The sequence below is a fragment of the Hemitrygon akajei genome, chromosome 9, assembly GCF_048418815.1.
Source record: "Hemitrygon akajei chromosome 9, sHemAka1.3, whole genome shotgun sequence".
Classification (NCBI taxonomy): Eukaryota; Metazoa; Chordata; class Chondrichthyes; order Myliobatiformes; family Dasyatidae; genus Hemitrygon; species Hemitrygon akajei.
This window is the reverse complement of record NC_133132.1, coordinates 137,953,835-137,970,337: the sequence shown is the minus strand read 5'-3', so window position 1 is coordinate 137,970,337 and position 16,503 is coordinate 137,953,835. Positions and strand designations below refer to the sequence as shown.

General features: G+C 38.8%; 1 protein-coding gene across 15 annotated transcripts in view; it reads left to right on the top strand.

Moving 5' to 3' along the window:
- The window catches only part of dnmt3ab (DNA (cytosine-5-)-methyltransferase 3 alpha b), a 483,274-nt gene that overhangs the window by 32,070 nt on the left and 434,701 nt on the right, over positions 1–16,503 (top strand). For 11 of the 15 annotated variants that reach the window (XR_012100314.1, XM_073057071.1, XM_073057067.1 and 8 more), the window contains exon 3: positions 13,738–13,815. The exons of 3 other annotated variants lie outside the window; for them this stretch is intronic. Coding sequence is in view for 11 of the 12 variants with exons in the window: in XM_073057071.1 (XP_072913172.1) it covers positions 13,738–13,815 (78 nt within the window). In the remaining variant the exon portion in view is untranslated. Of the gene's footprint in view, positions 1–13,737; positions 13,816–14,621; positions 14,675–16,503 lie in introns of those variants that run through there. One more of the 15 variants, XM_073057077.1, reaches the window with a different exon arrangement.

Below are 16,503 nucleotides of genomic sequence, written 5' to 3'. Positions count from 1 at the left end.
TTTGAAATGTCTGAGACATGAAAAAACTGGTTCTTGATGTGGGCTACCCTATATTTCATTATTCTTATAGAGTTGTGCTTTCAAATAAAAACAGGCATGTAATATAAGTGCATTGTCTAGTCAAACATGGAAGCTAATTGTCTGGAAAAGCTTCCTATGCTTTTGTTTTGTCATACATTACCAGTAGTAACATAAACCACAGATAAGGCAATCCCACTCTTGGTTACAAATTTACTTGTAGTTGAGTCTTGTTTATTGCTCTTGAATGCCAGTGTCTCTATTTAAAGTTTATTTTATTAATTGATTTACGACCTACTGTATTGGTGTTAGTGAGGCATTTGTCTGATCAACCAGTAGCTTTCATGAAAGGACTGCTTCTGGCACTTGTACATAGAACAGTACAGCCTCTCTTGGCCAGTTCATTTGCCTGTTTAAATGTCCCTTAAACATTGTCATTGTATCTAATTCCACCATTTCTCTTGGTAGCATGTCCCAGATCTCACTGCTCTCTGTGTAGGAAAAAATAAACTTGTCTTGTAAATCTCCTTTAAACTTTTCTCTCTCACCATGAAGTTATGTTCTCTATCTGTAAGGCCTGATTGGCTCAGTTTCTACTGTGCTTGCAAGCAGTGATTTCCAGATGATAGCGGCTCAATACAAAAGTTTTTAAGAACAGCTTCCCTAAATCTAAACCAGTAATTTTCATGTGTACCTCTATCCTATCTCCTCTTAACCTTCTTTACTTTAAAGAGACAGTTCAAATTCTATTTTAATCCTGTGTCCAAAATCTTTACTTCTTTGAATCATTCCAATATATCTTCTCCGCTTGCACTCTGTGACCTTGACATCTTTCATGACCTGATTGGCACAGTTTCATTCACCCCTGAACCTTGTGATGATTGCTAAATAATGGTTTCTCGTTGACTGCTGTTTTAAATTCCTAAACCTTTTTTCAAATTCTTCCATGGTGAATCCTTCCAACTCTTTTTTTTTTTCTTTCTGTAATCTCTTATAACTCTGCGGCCTACACCTTTCTTCATTTCTTTATTCAGAGTATTCATTGTTCCCTGTATTAGCAGCATGCCTTGATGCAGAAGTTAAATTCCTCCCCAAAACACTTTTTTTTCCAATTTCACTCCTGTTTTAAGAGAAAATCTTAAGTTTTTAATCTAGATTGTATTTACACTCATCAACCCCGTTCTTTCTGAGGCACGATGTCAAGTTTTGGACAGATACTTTTGAAGTGCTTAAGGAAATTTTGCTACACCAGAAGTACTGTGTTTATTTAATCATTATTTTAAATAGTGGGAAAACCTGGTGTAATGAGCCAGAATTTCAATAGTTAGTTAGGCATCCCACAAAGTACAAAGTCTGAAAATTAATACCTCTGGTAACTAGCTGGTTATTACATTCCACACAGAGGAAGGGCTGAACTGAGTTGCACAAATTTTAAATAGTTGCACAATATGGCAGTGTAACTTAACACTCTGAAAACTCAGAATTAAGATGATCCTGCATCTGCTCAAACAACTTGAATGTAAGTGCAAAGTGCATGCAAGAATAATGCAAATACACGGTATGCGGCATGCTTTATAATACTGGCAAAATATGTGATAAGTTCCAAGCTGCACCTCTTGCAGGTGTGTAAGAGGTGCAGAAGTGTAACATGAAGATGGACTGCTGGCTGCAACCTTGACAGACTTTTTTACATGAGCTAAAGATGGTCAACTTACTCAACAGTAACTACAAATGTAATTCCCTCCTCACTTATTTGTTCTATGCTGTGTTGTATGACATTGGCGATTATGGTGATCATGATCATGGCCATGATTGCTCTTGGCAAATTTTTCTTCTGAAGTGCTTAGCCTTCTTTTGGGGAGGTTCTTTACAAGATGGGTGACCCCAATCGTTATCAATGCTTTTCAGAGACTGGCTGCCTGGCATCAGTGGTCGCCTAACCAGGATATGTGATATGCATCAGCTGCTCACACGGCCATCCATCACCTGCTCCCATGGCTTTACATGACCCTGATAGGGGAGCTAAGCAGGTGCTACACCTTGCCCAAGGGTGACCTGCAGGCTAGCGGAGGGAAGGGCCTCTTTACACCTCCTTTGGTAGAGACGTACCTCCACCCCACTGCACACCCTCCTGACTAGCAATTCTATACTCATCTCTTGTCATCACTGACCATTGTACCCCTGTACCATCAGCAGTAATGTAGACATCTAGCTAGAGATACGTATTCTATTGCAAATTTATGAAACAATTCACCACTTAATTGTGTGAATTGAAAATGAATCTCAGCATAGTATATGATGACATTCATGTACTTCAATGACAAATTTACTTAGAAATTTGATAATTGAGTATTCCTTAATAGTAATTTTTCTGTTAATTTTGTCTATGCAAAATATGTGAGGTGCTGTACGGTGATGTAATCTGCTGCAGTGCAGTGAAAGAGACTGCAGAAGAAGTGAATTTGAGCTTTCTGGGGCTGTGGAGGCTAGGAGTTCTATATCAACTCAAAATGGGACGGTAATCTGAACTGTCTGGCTAATGGCAAACAACTAGGGCAGTGGTGAAGTGATAGATTGGTGAAAGTTGTTGTACAAAAGAGAACATGAAATCACTGACACTAGTAAAGTATTGAAGAACATTTTGATGGACTGCTATGATGCCCTGGAAACCACTTTGCACAAAATACATAACAGCTTATGATAGCAAGCCTCTGAGGTCTCAAAGAAGCATTACATTCTTGTTCTACAGTGGGCACTGAGAAATTGGCATGCTGCATGAAACCTGGTTCCACAAGTGTTTTGAAGTTCTCTCAATTTGCATTAACAGAGTAAATCCTGATTCTGAAACTTCCTTTGTGGGTGCTAGGATTCTCCAATAGTGGAGATATCCTCTACCTGGACAAGCTTCCCTGAGTTTGATAGGATCTCCTTGCATTCTTTTAAATTCCAGTGAATACTGAACTAGTTTATTCAGACATTATTTATAAGACATGTCATTTCAAGAATCAGCTGAGTGAATATTCTCTGAACTGCTTCCAAAGTAGCTGTGTCTTCTTAAAAGAGGAGAGAGAAATTTTATGTTGTACTCCATTTGTGATCTCATCAACTCATTGGAAATTTTATACTAAGTTGCTTTTCAAGGAAGAGCCAACATTTCCTTCTCCTTTCTATTGGCCTGTTGTATCTGTACACTAACTTTCCATGCTTTCACATCCCTCTCTAAAGCAACTTTTTAAAATCTTCACCCAGTGAAGTAATAATCTGCTTTGCTGTACTTTTCATGAAAGTGGATAACTTCACATTCTCCAATTTAATATTGCATCTTCCAAACATATACCCTTTATCTGAGCCTGGCTATATATCCTTTGCAGACTTATGTTGTCCTAACAATTTGCTGATGGGTATAGGAGGGGCAAAAATAAAGATTGTCAAGGTAATCCCTTGGTATCCACGGGGGATTGGTTCCAGGGCCCCCCGCGGATACCAAAATCCGCGGATGCTCGTCCCTTATATAAAATGGCGTAATATTTGCATATAACCTACGCACATCCTTTAAATGGCATATCCTAGGCATATAACCTACGCACATCGGTATACTTTAAATAATCTCTAGATAACTTATAATACCTAATACAATGTAAATGCTATGTATGTGTGGCCTCCGTCAGTCATGGTCGACCGTGGTACTGAGCCTCTGTTAGTCACCGGGAGTGGCTTTTCCAGGGCGCAGTTGATGTAGAGATCTGTCTGTTGCCCATGCAGTGGGACCCCCCCCCCCTTCCCCATGCTGATGACAGGTCCGAAGGAACGATGAAAGTCGATACAGTTTGGTGCCAGCAGCATCACAGGAGTTGCCGTGCCGGTGCTGGGTGCAGCAGTCAGCCACCTTCGGGACTCCGACTCTGGATTTTTCCTCGGGGTTTACTCCCAAAGCCTTTCCTGTGAGCGGGTATAGCCGCAAGGTTTGAGGTGGAGGTTTGAAATCGGAGTTCCCCCCCCCCCCCCCCCCAGATGAGCTGCCATCCATGGTAAACAAACCCCATCTGCCCAGAACAGCTGGTTTTAAGTCGCCAGTGGCCCGCCTTTGCCCCTTCTCCTGTCAGTGAGAACAGCTCCGCTGGGCATAAGAACTATGCCACACGCGAAGGCCAGGAGTTGGACTTGGTTGTCAGAGGCTGTTTGAGATGCACGCCATGAAGAGCATTTGTTTAGCAGTGGGAGCTCGTCCCCACTACCACCCTTCGGCTACAACTACCTTTAGAGCTATGTAAATACTATGTAAATAGTTGTTATACTGTATTGTTTAGGGAATAATGACAAGAAAAAAAGTCTGTACATGTTCAGTACAGACGCAACTATCGTAGCTCTTCTGGGAACGCTGATGCTGCCTTGGCATCAGCCGATGCCAATTCTCCCGTGATCTTTTAAGTTCTTGAGGCTGTAGCGCTTTACATAACTAGCCAGCCATCCCTTACTAGCCTCAAACTCCTTCCTCTCGCTCACAACACAAGCAGCGAATGAACGAGACGCTGGAGAGAGACTGAGGATCTGTGAAATGGCGGGAGACTACAGCAGGGTATGCCTACACATCACTTCATTCGTGTGGATTCAGCGTAGTGCTTGGCACGTGGCATATTCAAGTTTTGCTTTTTGGAACTTTCTGGAATTTTTTTTCCAACTATTTTAGATCCACGGATGCGGAACCCATGGATACGGAGGGCCGATTGTACAAATGCGATCTTAAGAGAGGCTGATAAGTGCTTGTTAACTGCAGTTGATTGTCCAGGGGAGCATAAATAGTGGGGGAAAAGAGTGTTAGGCTACATCCACACTTGACTGGATAATTTTGAAAATGCTGGCTTCGCGTAAAAACGATAGGCGTCCACACTAGGCATTTTTTAAAATATCTCTATCCACATTGAAATGGATATTTCAGCGAATCTCCTCCTACTGCGCATGCACAGGACACATCTACGGAAAACAATCGGCATGTTTGATGTCGAATCTCGCCATGAGAGACGGAGCGTGTTTGTTCAGTTACAGACTTGAAAAACTTAAACGACGGACAGCTGTTGGCTCTCGCGCAGGAGGACTTAAAGCTAAAAAAAAAATACTGGAGCGTATGGAGGCAACCAACAGGGAGTTCATGGACAGTATGACCCAGCTGACGACGAACATTGAAAAACTGATGAACTCTGTTGCATTAATAAGGCCCCTTGTTAAATGTATAAAACATGTCTGCATCAGTATTATCTTGTATTTCCATACAATGTTACATTAGGCTGTTACACATCTATTGTCAAGAGAAGTACTTGCATAAATAGGTAAACCACCTTCATACGAGCAAGGACAGAAGACAGGGCAAAGTGAGTATACTTATTTATTCAGTAAGTTATTTGTCAAAGTATTTGGTGAGTACATTTCTAACTCTTCTGGCTTCAGTCTCATTGCTGTCCTGAAATTGTTAGGTTGCGTTCAAGAAAACAATGAAATGGTTCACTGCCGTTACCATCTGTCATGACAGCATTTTTTGATTTCTCGGGTTACCTATCTACCCCATCCACACTGATCTGCGGAAGCGGTGTTTTCAAAATTACACACCCTGGAGATCATTTCCGAAAAGCTCCAGTTTTGGGGACAAAAACAGCGTTTTAGTGTGGACGGAGGGTAAAAACGAAAAGAAAAAGCTTCGGTTACGGATTTATCCGGTGTGGTGTGGACGTAGCCTTAGTAATGTGATATGCAAAACACAACATTTATTCCCTCTTCCCTCCCTCCACAGATGCTGCCTCCTAATGCTGTCTTTAATCTGATTTTTTTTTGGTTTAGTTTCAGATTTCCAGCATTGGCAGTTTTTCTCTTTGATAATCAATGCTTGCCAACACTTTCCTGCTTTCTGTTTTTCCCTTTCATGAATGGAGTGGGAGGGGTGGTGAATTATATTTACTGTTTTCCAATCCACTGGAATCTTATCTTACCCTGGGAAATATAGGAAGATCTTAACCTTGTACCTTTGCAGCTCCTCTTTAAAGGCAGGGTATTAGGTGCAGTAGACTTGGCAACCCGTAGTCTCGTTATTTTGCTGACTGCCTTTATTCTGCTGATAGCAATTGTTTTAACTTCTCTCTCTCTCTCCTGTGACAGGATTTTCCATGATTATTAGGATGCAATTAGTCTTCTGGTCTTCAGATTCACTAGTCTTGGTTGCTTAATGGGAAGTAATGAAACTTTGTGAGGCATTGCATCAAGATCGTCAGGGTAACATTTCTGTTACTCACCCCAAGAGATATTGTTTCCAGCGCAAGTACCTGTGCTTGGAGAGTCTCCTGCCCCCAATGGTCTCTCTTTCCTTCTCCTTCGGTCAGGTTTCAGACAACTGAAAGCCATAGTCAGTCATTCTTTTCTCTTTTCCAAGCTTGATTGAGCTGGAGAATGACGCATTGCCTGCTCCAACTACAGTGCATCTCCCCATTAAGATGCGTGGGCAAGTCCTAAATGATGTCAGTTACGAAAGAAATCATGACTCCAGCTAATATGAATTGGCTAGCTTTAAGCACTGCAAGTCACTAACAATATTGTGATCCCTACTGATCTGTCCAGGCAATAAACAGAGCTGGGAGAGCTGGCTGCAGGCAACAATCAATGTAATTACCATGAAGTGCACGTTTGGCATACTGCCCCCATTCCACCCAGTAGGCTTGAATTAGTCATGCATCACAGTCTACCTACCCACCCTTTTTGAGGGCTAACCAGTCTATAGCCCAGGGTGTCTGGGAGCTGAGCAAGATGCGCAGCTGAGACAACTTTTCCAATTCCTTGCCAGTCTGAAAGGTGCAAAACTTAAACAGGGCAGAATTTTACTGCTGATCAGTCTGGGAATATATTGATAATCATTACTTGATAGTTCAGATTTTAACAATAAACTCTTTCATTTTTTTTACCCTCACACCCTCGTTATTAAACACTTTATTTTCATGGGAGTTATTAATAAATAAGATTTTATTGGTGAATTTTGTTTAAATGACTTAGTAAGGAAGATAATGCTGAAATAGTTATTTGACATATTGAAGCAATATTTGTGATATTCACAGTAGTTCATTGAAATTCATAATATTAAAATACAAATTTCATACAGAGAATTTCTTTATGGAAACAAATTTTTAAATTTCTTTATAGTGATCTATGGAACATTTGATATGCATTAGTTCCATTGATTATTACATTTGTCTTTAAGAAAGAATATTTGCTAAATATGCAAAGTATGCCCAGCTGGAATGTGTCCATTAGTGTTGACCAGTGTGACTCACAGCTAAGACGACGGTGTATGTTGCCCCATTTCGGTTGTTTCTGTGGGTCCACCTGCTTACCAATGTACAATAGGTTTGTTCAGTTCTCCTGCTGATGAATACTAAAAAAGAGATTTTGTATGTTCTGGATCCCACATTTGGGACTATGATCATTTCCACCCATCATATTGGAGAACACGGGGATATTTCATCATTTCTAGAGCCTAAAAATATACAGTGACTGCAGGAATCCATGCCTTTGCTTGATGTTGACCATAATTTGCTTTGGAAATTAGAACACTATGACACAGGAATAGGCCCTTCGGCCCATGATATTGTGCCAAATGAATTAAACTAATGCTACCTAATCCCTACTATCTGCACACAGTCCTTATCCCTCCATTCTCTGTATATTTAGACCATAGAACAAAAGACATAGAAGCAGAATTGGGCCATTCGGCCCATCGAGTCTGCTCCGCCATTCACTGATTTATCATCTCTCTCAACCCCAATCTTCTGCCTTCACCCCGTAACCTTTGATGCTCTGATTAATCAAGAACCTATCAACCTTCGCCTTAATATACCCAATGACTTAGCCTGCACAGCTGTCTGTGGCAACAAATGCTCTGGCTGAAGTAATCTTTCCTCATCTCTATTCTAAATTCTGAGGTTGTGCCCTCTGGTCCTAGACTTGCCCATTATAGCAAACATCCTCTCTACCCTCACTCTATTTAGGCCTTCCAATATTCTATAGGTTTCAATGAGATTTCCCCTCGCCCCCCCCCCCCCATTCTTCTAAACTCCAGTGAATTCAGGCCCAGAGCCATCAAATACACCTTGTGTATTTAACTCTTTCATTCCTGGGATCATTCTCATGAACTTCCTCTGGATCCCCTCCAATGTCTCAGATAAGGGGCCAAAAATTGCTCACAATATTCCATGTGGCCTGGCCAATGCCTTATAACACCTTATACAACCTAAATTTAGTGCCTATTTAAGCACTACCCCTGGCAGTGTATTCAAGGCACCTGCCACTTTCTCTGTGGGGGAAAAAACACAACTTGCCCAGCACATGTTCTTTGAACTTTCCCCTTTCACCTTAAATGAAAGCCCTTTGGTTTTAGATATCTTGACCCTAGAAAGAAGATACCAGCTTCCTATCTAGCCTCCCATAATTTTATAAACTTTTATCAGGTCTCACTGCTCAGCATCTGCTGCTGCCAGCAAAAACAGCCCTTGTTTGTCCAAACTGTCTTAATAGCACTTGCCCTTTAATCCATTCAGTGTCTTGGTAAACCTCTTCTATATGCCATATCTATAGCCTACACATTGTACCTATAATTGTGAGACCAGAAGTGAATATAATACTCCAGATGCAGCCTCAGCAGAATTTTATAAAGCTGCATCATAACTTCTGGCACTTTGAACTTAATGCCCCGAATAATAAAGGCAGATGTGTTCTGTACTAACCCTGTCAATTTGTGTGGCCACTCTCAGGAAGCTTGGACAATTTAACGGTCCTGCCGTTAATTGTGTACTTTCCCTTTACATCTGATCTTCTAAACTGCAACAACTCACATTTTGCCCTGATTGCACTCCATCAACAATTTCTTTGCCCACTTTGCAACTGGTATAATCCAGATTTGGTCTCCTAATCCAAGAAAGGATATACTTGCCACTAGTGGGAACACAGTGAAAATTTACCAGTCTGATTTGGAGGACTACCACATGAGAAGTGATGAGGTCAACTTTTGTTTTATTTCCAGTTGTGTTAATAAGAATGAGAGAATATCTAAATGACTGGATGTAGAGAGGATTTCTGGCACTTGTGGATTTTCTTGTGGTTTGTAGTGGTTCATGTTCTTGCAGATCTTGGGTTCAAGGCTTAACCTCACTGAATGGGAGTACAATGGTTTGGAGCTCAGGTTTCACTTACATTCAAACACAAATGCCACCTGTGTGTGCAGCAGGTCCTCTGATGCTCAGGTGGTTTTGGTTCTGGAGTGTGGTCAGTGTAGGTTGAACACCTTCCCATTGGTTTTGAAGTTAGTTAGAGACAAAGTTCATCAATGAAATGGGAAACAATTGAGAGAAGTAATGGGGGGGGGGGGGGCAATGCCGCAGTCTTGTTTGAAACTTGTCTTCATTGAAATTGGCTCTGTTGTTGTCCTTTATCCTTTGTAATGTGGCTTGCATACTATTATGGATCAAACTTAAGATGGAGATAAACTTTTGATAAATTTTGATAATTTAATAAAATCACCAAGACTTGTGCTTATTTATTTATGGAAATAATTTTAAATCATCACTTTTTAAAAAAACACCAAAAATTGTTTTTAAAAGCATTTAAATCCTTAAATTATGTTGCTCCTAGTTACTGATTCTTAATGATAACTTGGCAATAAAGTCTGTAGATCTGTGGCCTGGTTTTGGGATATTAAATGTTTATATTTATATAACCATATAACAATTACAGCACGGAAACAGGCCATCTCGGCCCTTCTAGTCCATGCCGGATACTTACTCTCACCTAATCCCACTGACCTGCATTCAGCCCATAACCCTCCATTCCTTTCCTGTCCATATACCTATCCAATTTTACTTTAAATGACAATATCGAACCTGCCTCTACCACTTCTACTAGAAGCTCGTTCCACACAGCTGCCACTCTCTGAGTAAAGAAGTTCCCCCTCGTGTTACCCCTAAACTTTTGCCCCCTAAATCTCAACTCATGTCCTCTTGTTTGAATCTTCCCTACTCTCAATGGAAAAAGCCTATCCACGTCAACTCTATCTATCCACCTCATAATTTTAAATACCTCTAGTAAGTCCCCCCTCAACTTTCTACGCTCCAAAGAATAAAGACCTAACTTGTTCAACCTTTCTCTGTAACTTAGGTGCTGAAACCCAGCTAACATTCTAGTAAATCTTCTCGGTACTCTCTCTATTTTGTTGACATCTTTCCTATAATTTGGTGACCAGAACTGTACACAATACTCCAAATTTGGCCTTACCAATGCCTTGTACAATTTTAACATTACATCCCAACTCCTATACTCAATGCTCTGATTTATAAAGGCCAGCATACCAAAAGCTTTCTTCACCACCCTATCCACATGAGATTCCACCTTCAGGGAACTATGCACCATTATTCCTAGATCACTCTGTTCTACTGCATTCTTCAATGCCCTACCATTTACCATGTATGTCCTATTTGGATTATTCCTACCAAAATGTAGCATCTCACACTTATCAGCATTAAACTCCATCTACCATCTTTCAGCACACTCTTCTAACTGGCCTAAATCTCTCTGCAACCTTTGAAAACCTACTTAGTTTTGTTGCAATATTTGCCTTTCTTTTCAGTTAGCTATTGCCTTTAATATCTAAGGATTAGAAATATGCATAAAGAATGGACCTTTTGAAGTAAACTGCTGCATTTTAGTTATCTATAACTATGGCATGCTTCGTCAGGATATTGGATTGACTTTGATTTCATAGGCACCTTGTCACTTTTATCTGTACTCCTAGATTTGACTGTATAATATGCAGTAATACTTCATTGTATGACTATGAAGAATACTGTGTGCAAGTGCCTACCTTATCATGGAGCCATGAAAATCTGTTATACTGTGGATTCTGATAAGTTCATCACATTCATTACATTTTGGCTTAATTAAGCGGCTGCCCCAATTAGCCAAAATTTCATGGAAATACTTAAAAAGGTATTGAAGAAAGACAAACAATCGTTCAACTGAGTAACAAATTATGTATTTAAATAAAATGCAGAACAAATTAGAACACTACAAATACTACTACGGTACTATAAAACTGTATTAGTTCCTAATAGCTATCAATAGAGGATATCAATCAGTAGTAAATTAAAGCAACTGGACTTGTTATGTTGCCCAGGAGACGTGCCTTGATTTACTACTGCTTGATATACAATGACCTAGATGATTGAGAACCTTCATAGACATTTCGATACAGAAATTCATCTAGTGTATGCTACTGTGTTCTTTTGATTGACTGTAAATGAACAATTAAGTGACATAGTGTCCCAAATAAATGAAGAGAATGCCTGCTATTTTCTCGATTAGTTTTTGGTCTTTAGGAGTTGTCCCAAATCATTGGCTGCCCCGATTAACTGATGTCCCAGTTAACTAAAATCCACAATTCTTGGGGTGGGGAAACACAAATTTCTTTCAATGAGCCATGAAGTTCTTCAAACAGTTTGCTCAAAATTTATCCTTGAGATAAACCACTGAAGAGAATTACTATTTGAGTTGTCATTCTACACATTATCTTGATCATCATTGCTATCATGCATGACTCTGCTTCTTAAAAGTATTGTGATTCATGAAGCATTTGAGACGTGGTGTTTCTTTTCCTCTTTTTTGTTTTATCATAGAACTAACTTCATGCTCCTGTATTATTATTTTTAAGGATTTATCTCTCTAACAGAGGACTAATAACACTATATCCTTCCCACGAAAATTTTTGAGCCACACCAAGCTGTTTGCTGACCAATTCATGGTTTGACCTTATTAAAATCTCCACTGATTGTATTTCTTTTACTTTTCTGTTGTCACAAAATTATTTCATGGTCCACCTGTTGTGGCTTTTCATCTCTGATTTCACTGTATTGACAATAACTACAACATCCTTGTGGGGTTATTGGTGCAAGATTGGTTCTGATAAAATGATCAATGCATGAATGACCTTTTGTTCCACATGTCACATTGGCTGTCTTAATGATAGTACGGTGTTATGCTGATGGCAATGGGAGGCGTGCAAAGTCAGCAATCAAGTGTACAAAGTTAACTTTCTGACAGCATTGACAACATGGGTACAATTTCTGGCTATTTCATTTCTTAATTTTACACAGTTCAATGCATATTTGGTAGCAGGATAGACTCCTCCACCACCCAACCGTCCCTTTTAACCAGCGCATTTGAAAGGAACATCAACATAATGTGGGTTAGTTGCTGAGTGTTTTCTACGGGTTGTTGTTCTACAAAGGTGTGCTTTCCAGATTCCTTTGAAATTACTGGTCTAAATGTAATGGTGACTCAGCTGCTGACTGTATTTGTCTTAACTTCAAACTTCGTCGGAAACTGGTTGCTTCTGAACGGTAGTGCATGTTAATTGGGATATCTGCGCCCATTTTTTTTTGGGATCTATCCAAAATAACAAATCACCTCTTCAGTGGGTTTCAGCTGTTTCACATGCACAGTCTTATGTTTGCCTATCTCAAGCTTTATCTTTTTTCTCCCTCCCTGTTATCTTCTAACTGCATTGAACAACAAGCATAATATAGAGACATCCAACAGCAGCCATTATCTGGAAACATGATATTTGCTGCTCAACCTTCAGGTTGCCCATGTGATATGTTGTGCTGGATCAGTTGTATTTTCCATCAGCTTCAACTTCGGAAAGCTGAACTCATCCAGTTTAAAAAATTCTTTTGTACCTTTTGGGGCTCTGGTGGCAACTGATTAGATTTCTTTTTTTAATTGCGAGCTAATGAAAATGGTGTGCACATTTGAAATTAACTTTAATCATAAATTGAGTTTTTAATAGCAAATTTTGTCATCACCAGGTTTCTATTCTCTCAAAGTAAATTATAAAGTATAATTCCTTCATCATTTTCAGGATGGCATTCTTACATGCAACACCTTTTGAACTCTTGTCTATGTTCAACTAATCTAGAGGTGAAGCCTTCTTCCATACAAAGTTGCATGTACCCTCAAATCACTTGAACTGGATCTTGTTCCCCAGCAAATTAACTTCAAGTTCTTTATCATCCTTCTATGGCTTCATTTCAGACTAGTTGAGCAATCTTCTTCACCTGTATATGTCAACCTACATTTTTCTTTTCCTTTAACTTTAATGGGCTGATTTGTTCTTCATTTCTCCAGTCCACCACCAAAGGCTGCTTTTTCAGCCGCTGTTCTGAGGAACTCTCATGCTAAACCATGTTGCATGGCTACTTTCTTCTCCTCTTCAAAAACATTCTCAAGAACCAGAATTTCAGAATTTCTCTACTTTCTCCTCCACTTTCTCATTTTGAATTCTTCATTTCTGGTTAAAATTATCTTTGTGATGATCTGTTATCTGAGGAGCACACTGAAAATATGGTGGAGAAGAGATATCACACCAATTCATTGGCACCATCTCTGTAGAGATGAATGTTCACGTCAAAAAAAAATGTTCATTGGAAGAAATTCCATCAGAATCGACAAGTTGCCAGAAAATTTAAATAAATTGTAGAGAAGAAATTGTTAGTCGAAGATAACTTAAAGGGTCCTTTACAGTACATTTGAAAATGGCAAATGGAAGATTTTTGCCCTGCTGATCATTCTAATAACCTGCTGCATCATCGTTTATCAAAAAAATCATCTGGTTGTCTGTACCTTGTTTTTATGATACAGAATGATGAGCAGCCAGAGAAAAATAGAAACAAGGAGAAAAGACGAGGCAGGCCAGGGAGAAAACGCAAGCAAACAATGGTAAGCACGGATCCTATTGTTAAATGTCCCATGATTTCATATAACAAGTGAGTCCTCTGGTTACTGGTGGGGATGCACTAATGGAATATCACCATTCTTTTAAAAATCTGAATTGTTTGGCTTCCTATGTTCATTCCACACTTGTTAACAGTCTTTTCCAGTGACTGTTTAATGTTTTGCTTTTATTTTCTAATGCAATCCAATTGCTAGTTGATTGATTATCTCAGCCAGACATGAGACTAAAATAGTTTTTACAGACAATTCCTAGTGGCCTTTTGGGTATTTTTCTATTCCAGATTTATTTCTTGTATCTTGAAATGTTGTTTTATTTTCTCCATAGATCTATTTCCCCATTAATTTCCACTCTGCTTTGTAATAAATCTATTTCAGCATCACATGTTTCCCATTCTGGACTGGGAGGCCAATACAGTGTCCCAGTAGTTTGCTTCCATACAAAACTCATGGCTCTGCCTAGTAGTTTGAAGCAGATTTCATCCATGTCGTTCAATGAATAAAATTATAATGTCAAACACATTTTTATAAGTTGTTACATAAAGCACACCAGCAAATCTGCTAATCCCATCCATTTTTTTCCCATTCCCATAGCAAATGATTTTTCCATTTGAGTGTGGATACCAATTCAACAGTAATTAGTGCTGAATTATAGGTCATGAAACCAGAGTGATGTCATTCCAAAGACTTTTCAGTGAGGGTAAAGCACACAGAGATCAGCCTTTTCAATTGAGTGAACACATCCCTGAGATTTTCAAACTCATTGCATCATTTATTTGCATTATATTTTGCAGACACACAGGAAGCATATCATCACTGTTTCTTGTATCAAGAGAGACATTTAATGGTATGCATCAATTATTTTAATTTGAGATTGATAATACTACCTGTGGATGTCATCAAAACTCTGAATAGTCATGGGATTAGCTCTTCAGAGCCAAATAAATTGATGTATTTAGTTAGAATAGCAGCTTGTAGGATTCAGCACATGCTATTTTTGTATGTATATATGCTGTGCCAACCTTTTTTTAATCAACAATAGTGCACACTTGTAAATGACCCTAAAAGATAACTAAATTAATTTATCTTTTCCAGGTTCAAATTAATTTGCTCAGAAAGAGCGAGAGAGAGAAAACCAAGCATAATTTTTATGTGTGTACGTAACTACATGATTTTACTGCCAACTCAACATTCAATCCTGAAAATTCTGATTGAAAGCAAAATGCTTTATGTTTAAAATTCACTTGTCCAAAACACATAACAAAGTATTACAGATGATGGAAATCTGCTAGTTCCATCTCCACCTCAAAAAATGCTGAGAATTCATCACAAGTCAGCAATAAAAGTACTGGTAATAAAGGTGGTAATAAAGGTGGAAATGAAGTTACTGTTTCAGCTCAAATTCTCTTCATGTGTAAATCTATTTTTTAGAGAGTCATTACAGATTGCTATCAAGAGATAGTTTGCTTTATGTAGTTGGATTTTTGCCTTAGTTTCAACTGCATCACTCACATATGATGATAAGTTTTCGACGTTCTTTAGTTTCCCTTATGAGAAATCTTGGAAAGGAACTAGCATGTGTTTTCAAAATGCTGAACGACGGCTGGCCAAAACCTTGTAGCCATTTCAAATTCAAATGTTTTTTTTTCTTTCGATACAAACCTTTTGAGTGTTTCCAGCATTTTCTGCTTTCGCTTTTTATTTGCTTTTCTTATGTTCATTTCTTTGCAGTCATACAACTAGGTCGAATTTTATGCATTTTTTTCATCTTATTTCTCTGCAAGTTAGAGGCAGTAACCTTTTGTAAAGAAAAATGACTGGTCCCTGTTATTTCAAATTACTTTTCAAACTGAGGGTGAAATATCAATTATGCCAACTGTGCCTTAAATTCAGTCACAGCTTTAGTGTAATTGGCTTTAAGTTGGCCCAATATCTGCAATAGATTATTCAATCAAACCAAAGCAATATTGTGATTTCAGAAGTAGTATCTTTTCCAGTTAGGAACTGTTTATACAATATCTGCTCCAAGACTGAGTTGCAACCTGAGCGTAGAAAACACACAGCTACAATTCACTTAATTACTAGTGGCAAATATCCAACTGAAGCCGTTGAGATATGAACCTTACCTGGCTTCAGTAACTTGTCTTATCAGTTTTAGCAGGTGTTGCAAATAAAATAACAGGTAATATTTATTTATGCATTGGAGTCCTAATCATGTATGAAAATTGTATTTATTATTGTTAGATAAAAGATAAGCATTTATTTTTTCAGTTGCTGTTTCATGAAAACCTAGTTACAGGTATATTTTACAAAAAAAGTGTAAGAAAGGAAATACAGGTTAGAAATTCAGAAAATTTCAAATTCAGAATATTTCATGTAGTTCATCAGTGCTTTTTTTCAAAGCATGCTTCAATTCAGTTCACACTCATTAAACATCTAATCAGTATGAAGACACACAAACAGATGCATGTAAAAAACTTGAACAGAAAAAGGCTGGCTGTGACATCAGACCTGTTATAGCTGGTGTAAAGATTAGCTTTTCCTTTCCTGTGAAAATCGCCCATATTTTTGATCCAGCGTATAACCGTTCATTTGTAGTTAACTCTTCAAGCCATTCTGTGTCCTTTCTGGTTTCCTGTATTTGGGACCCAAGCTGCATGCTTAATTCCAACTGTG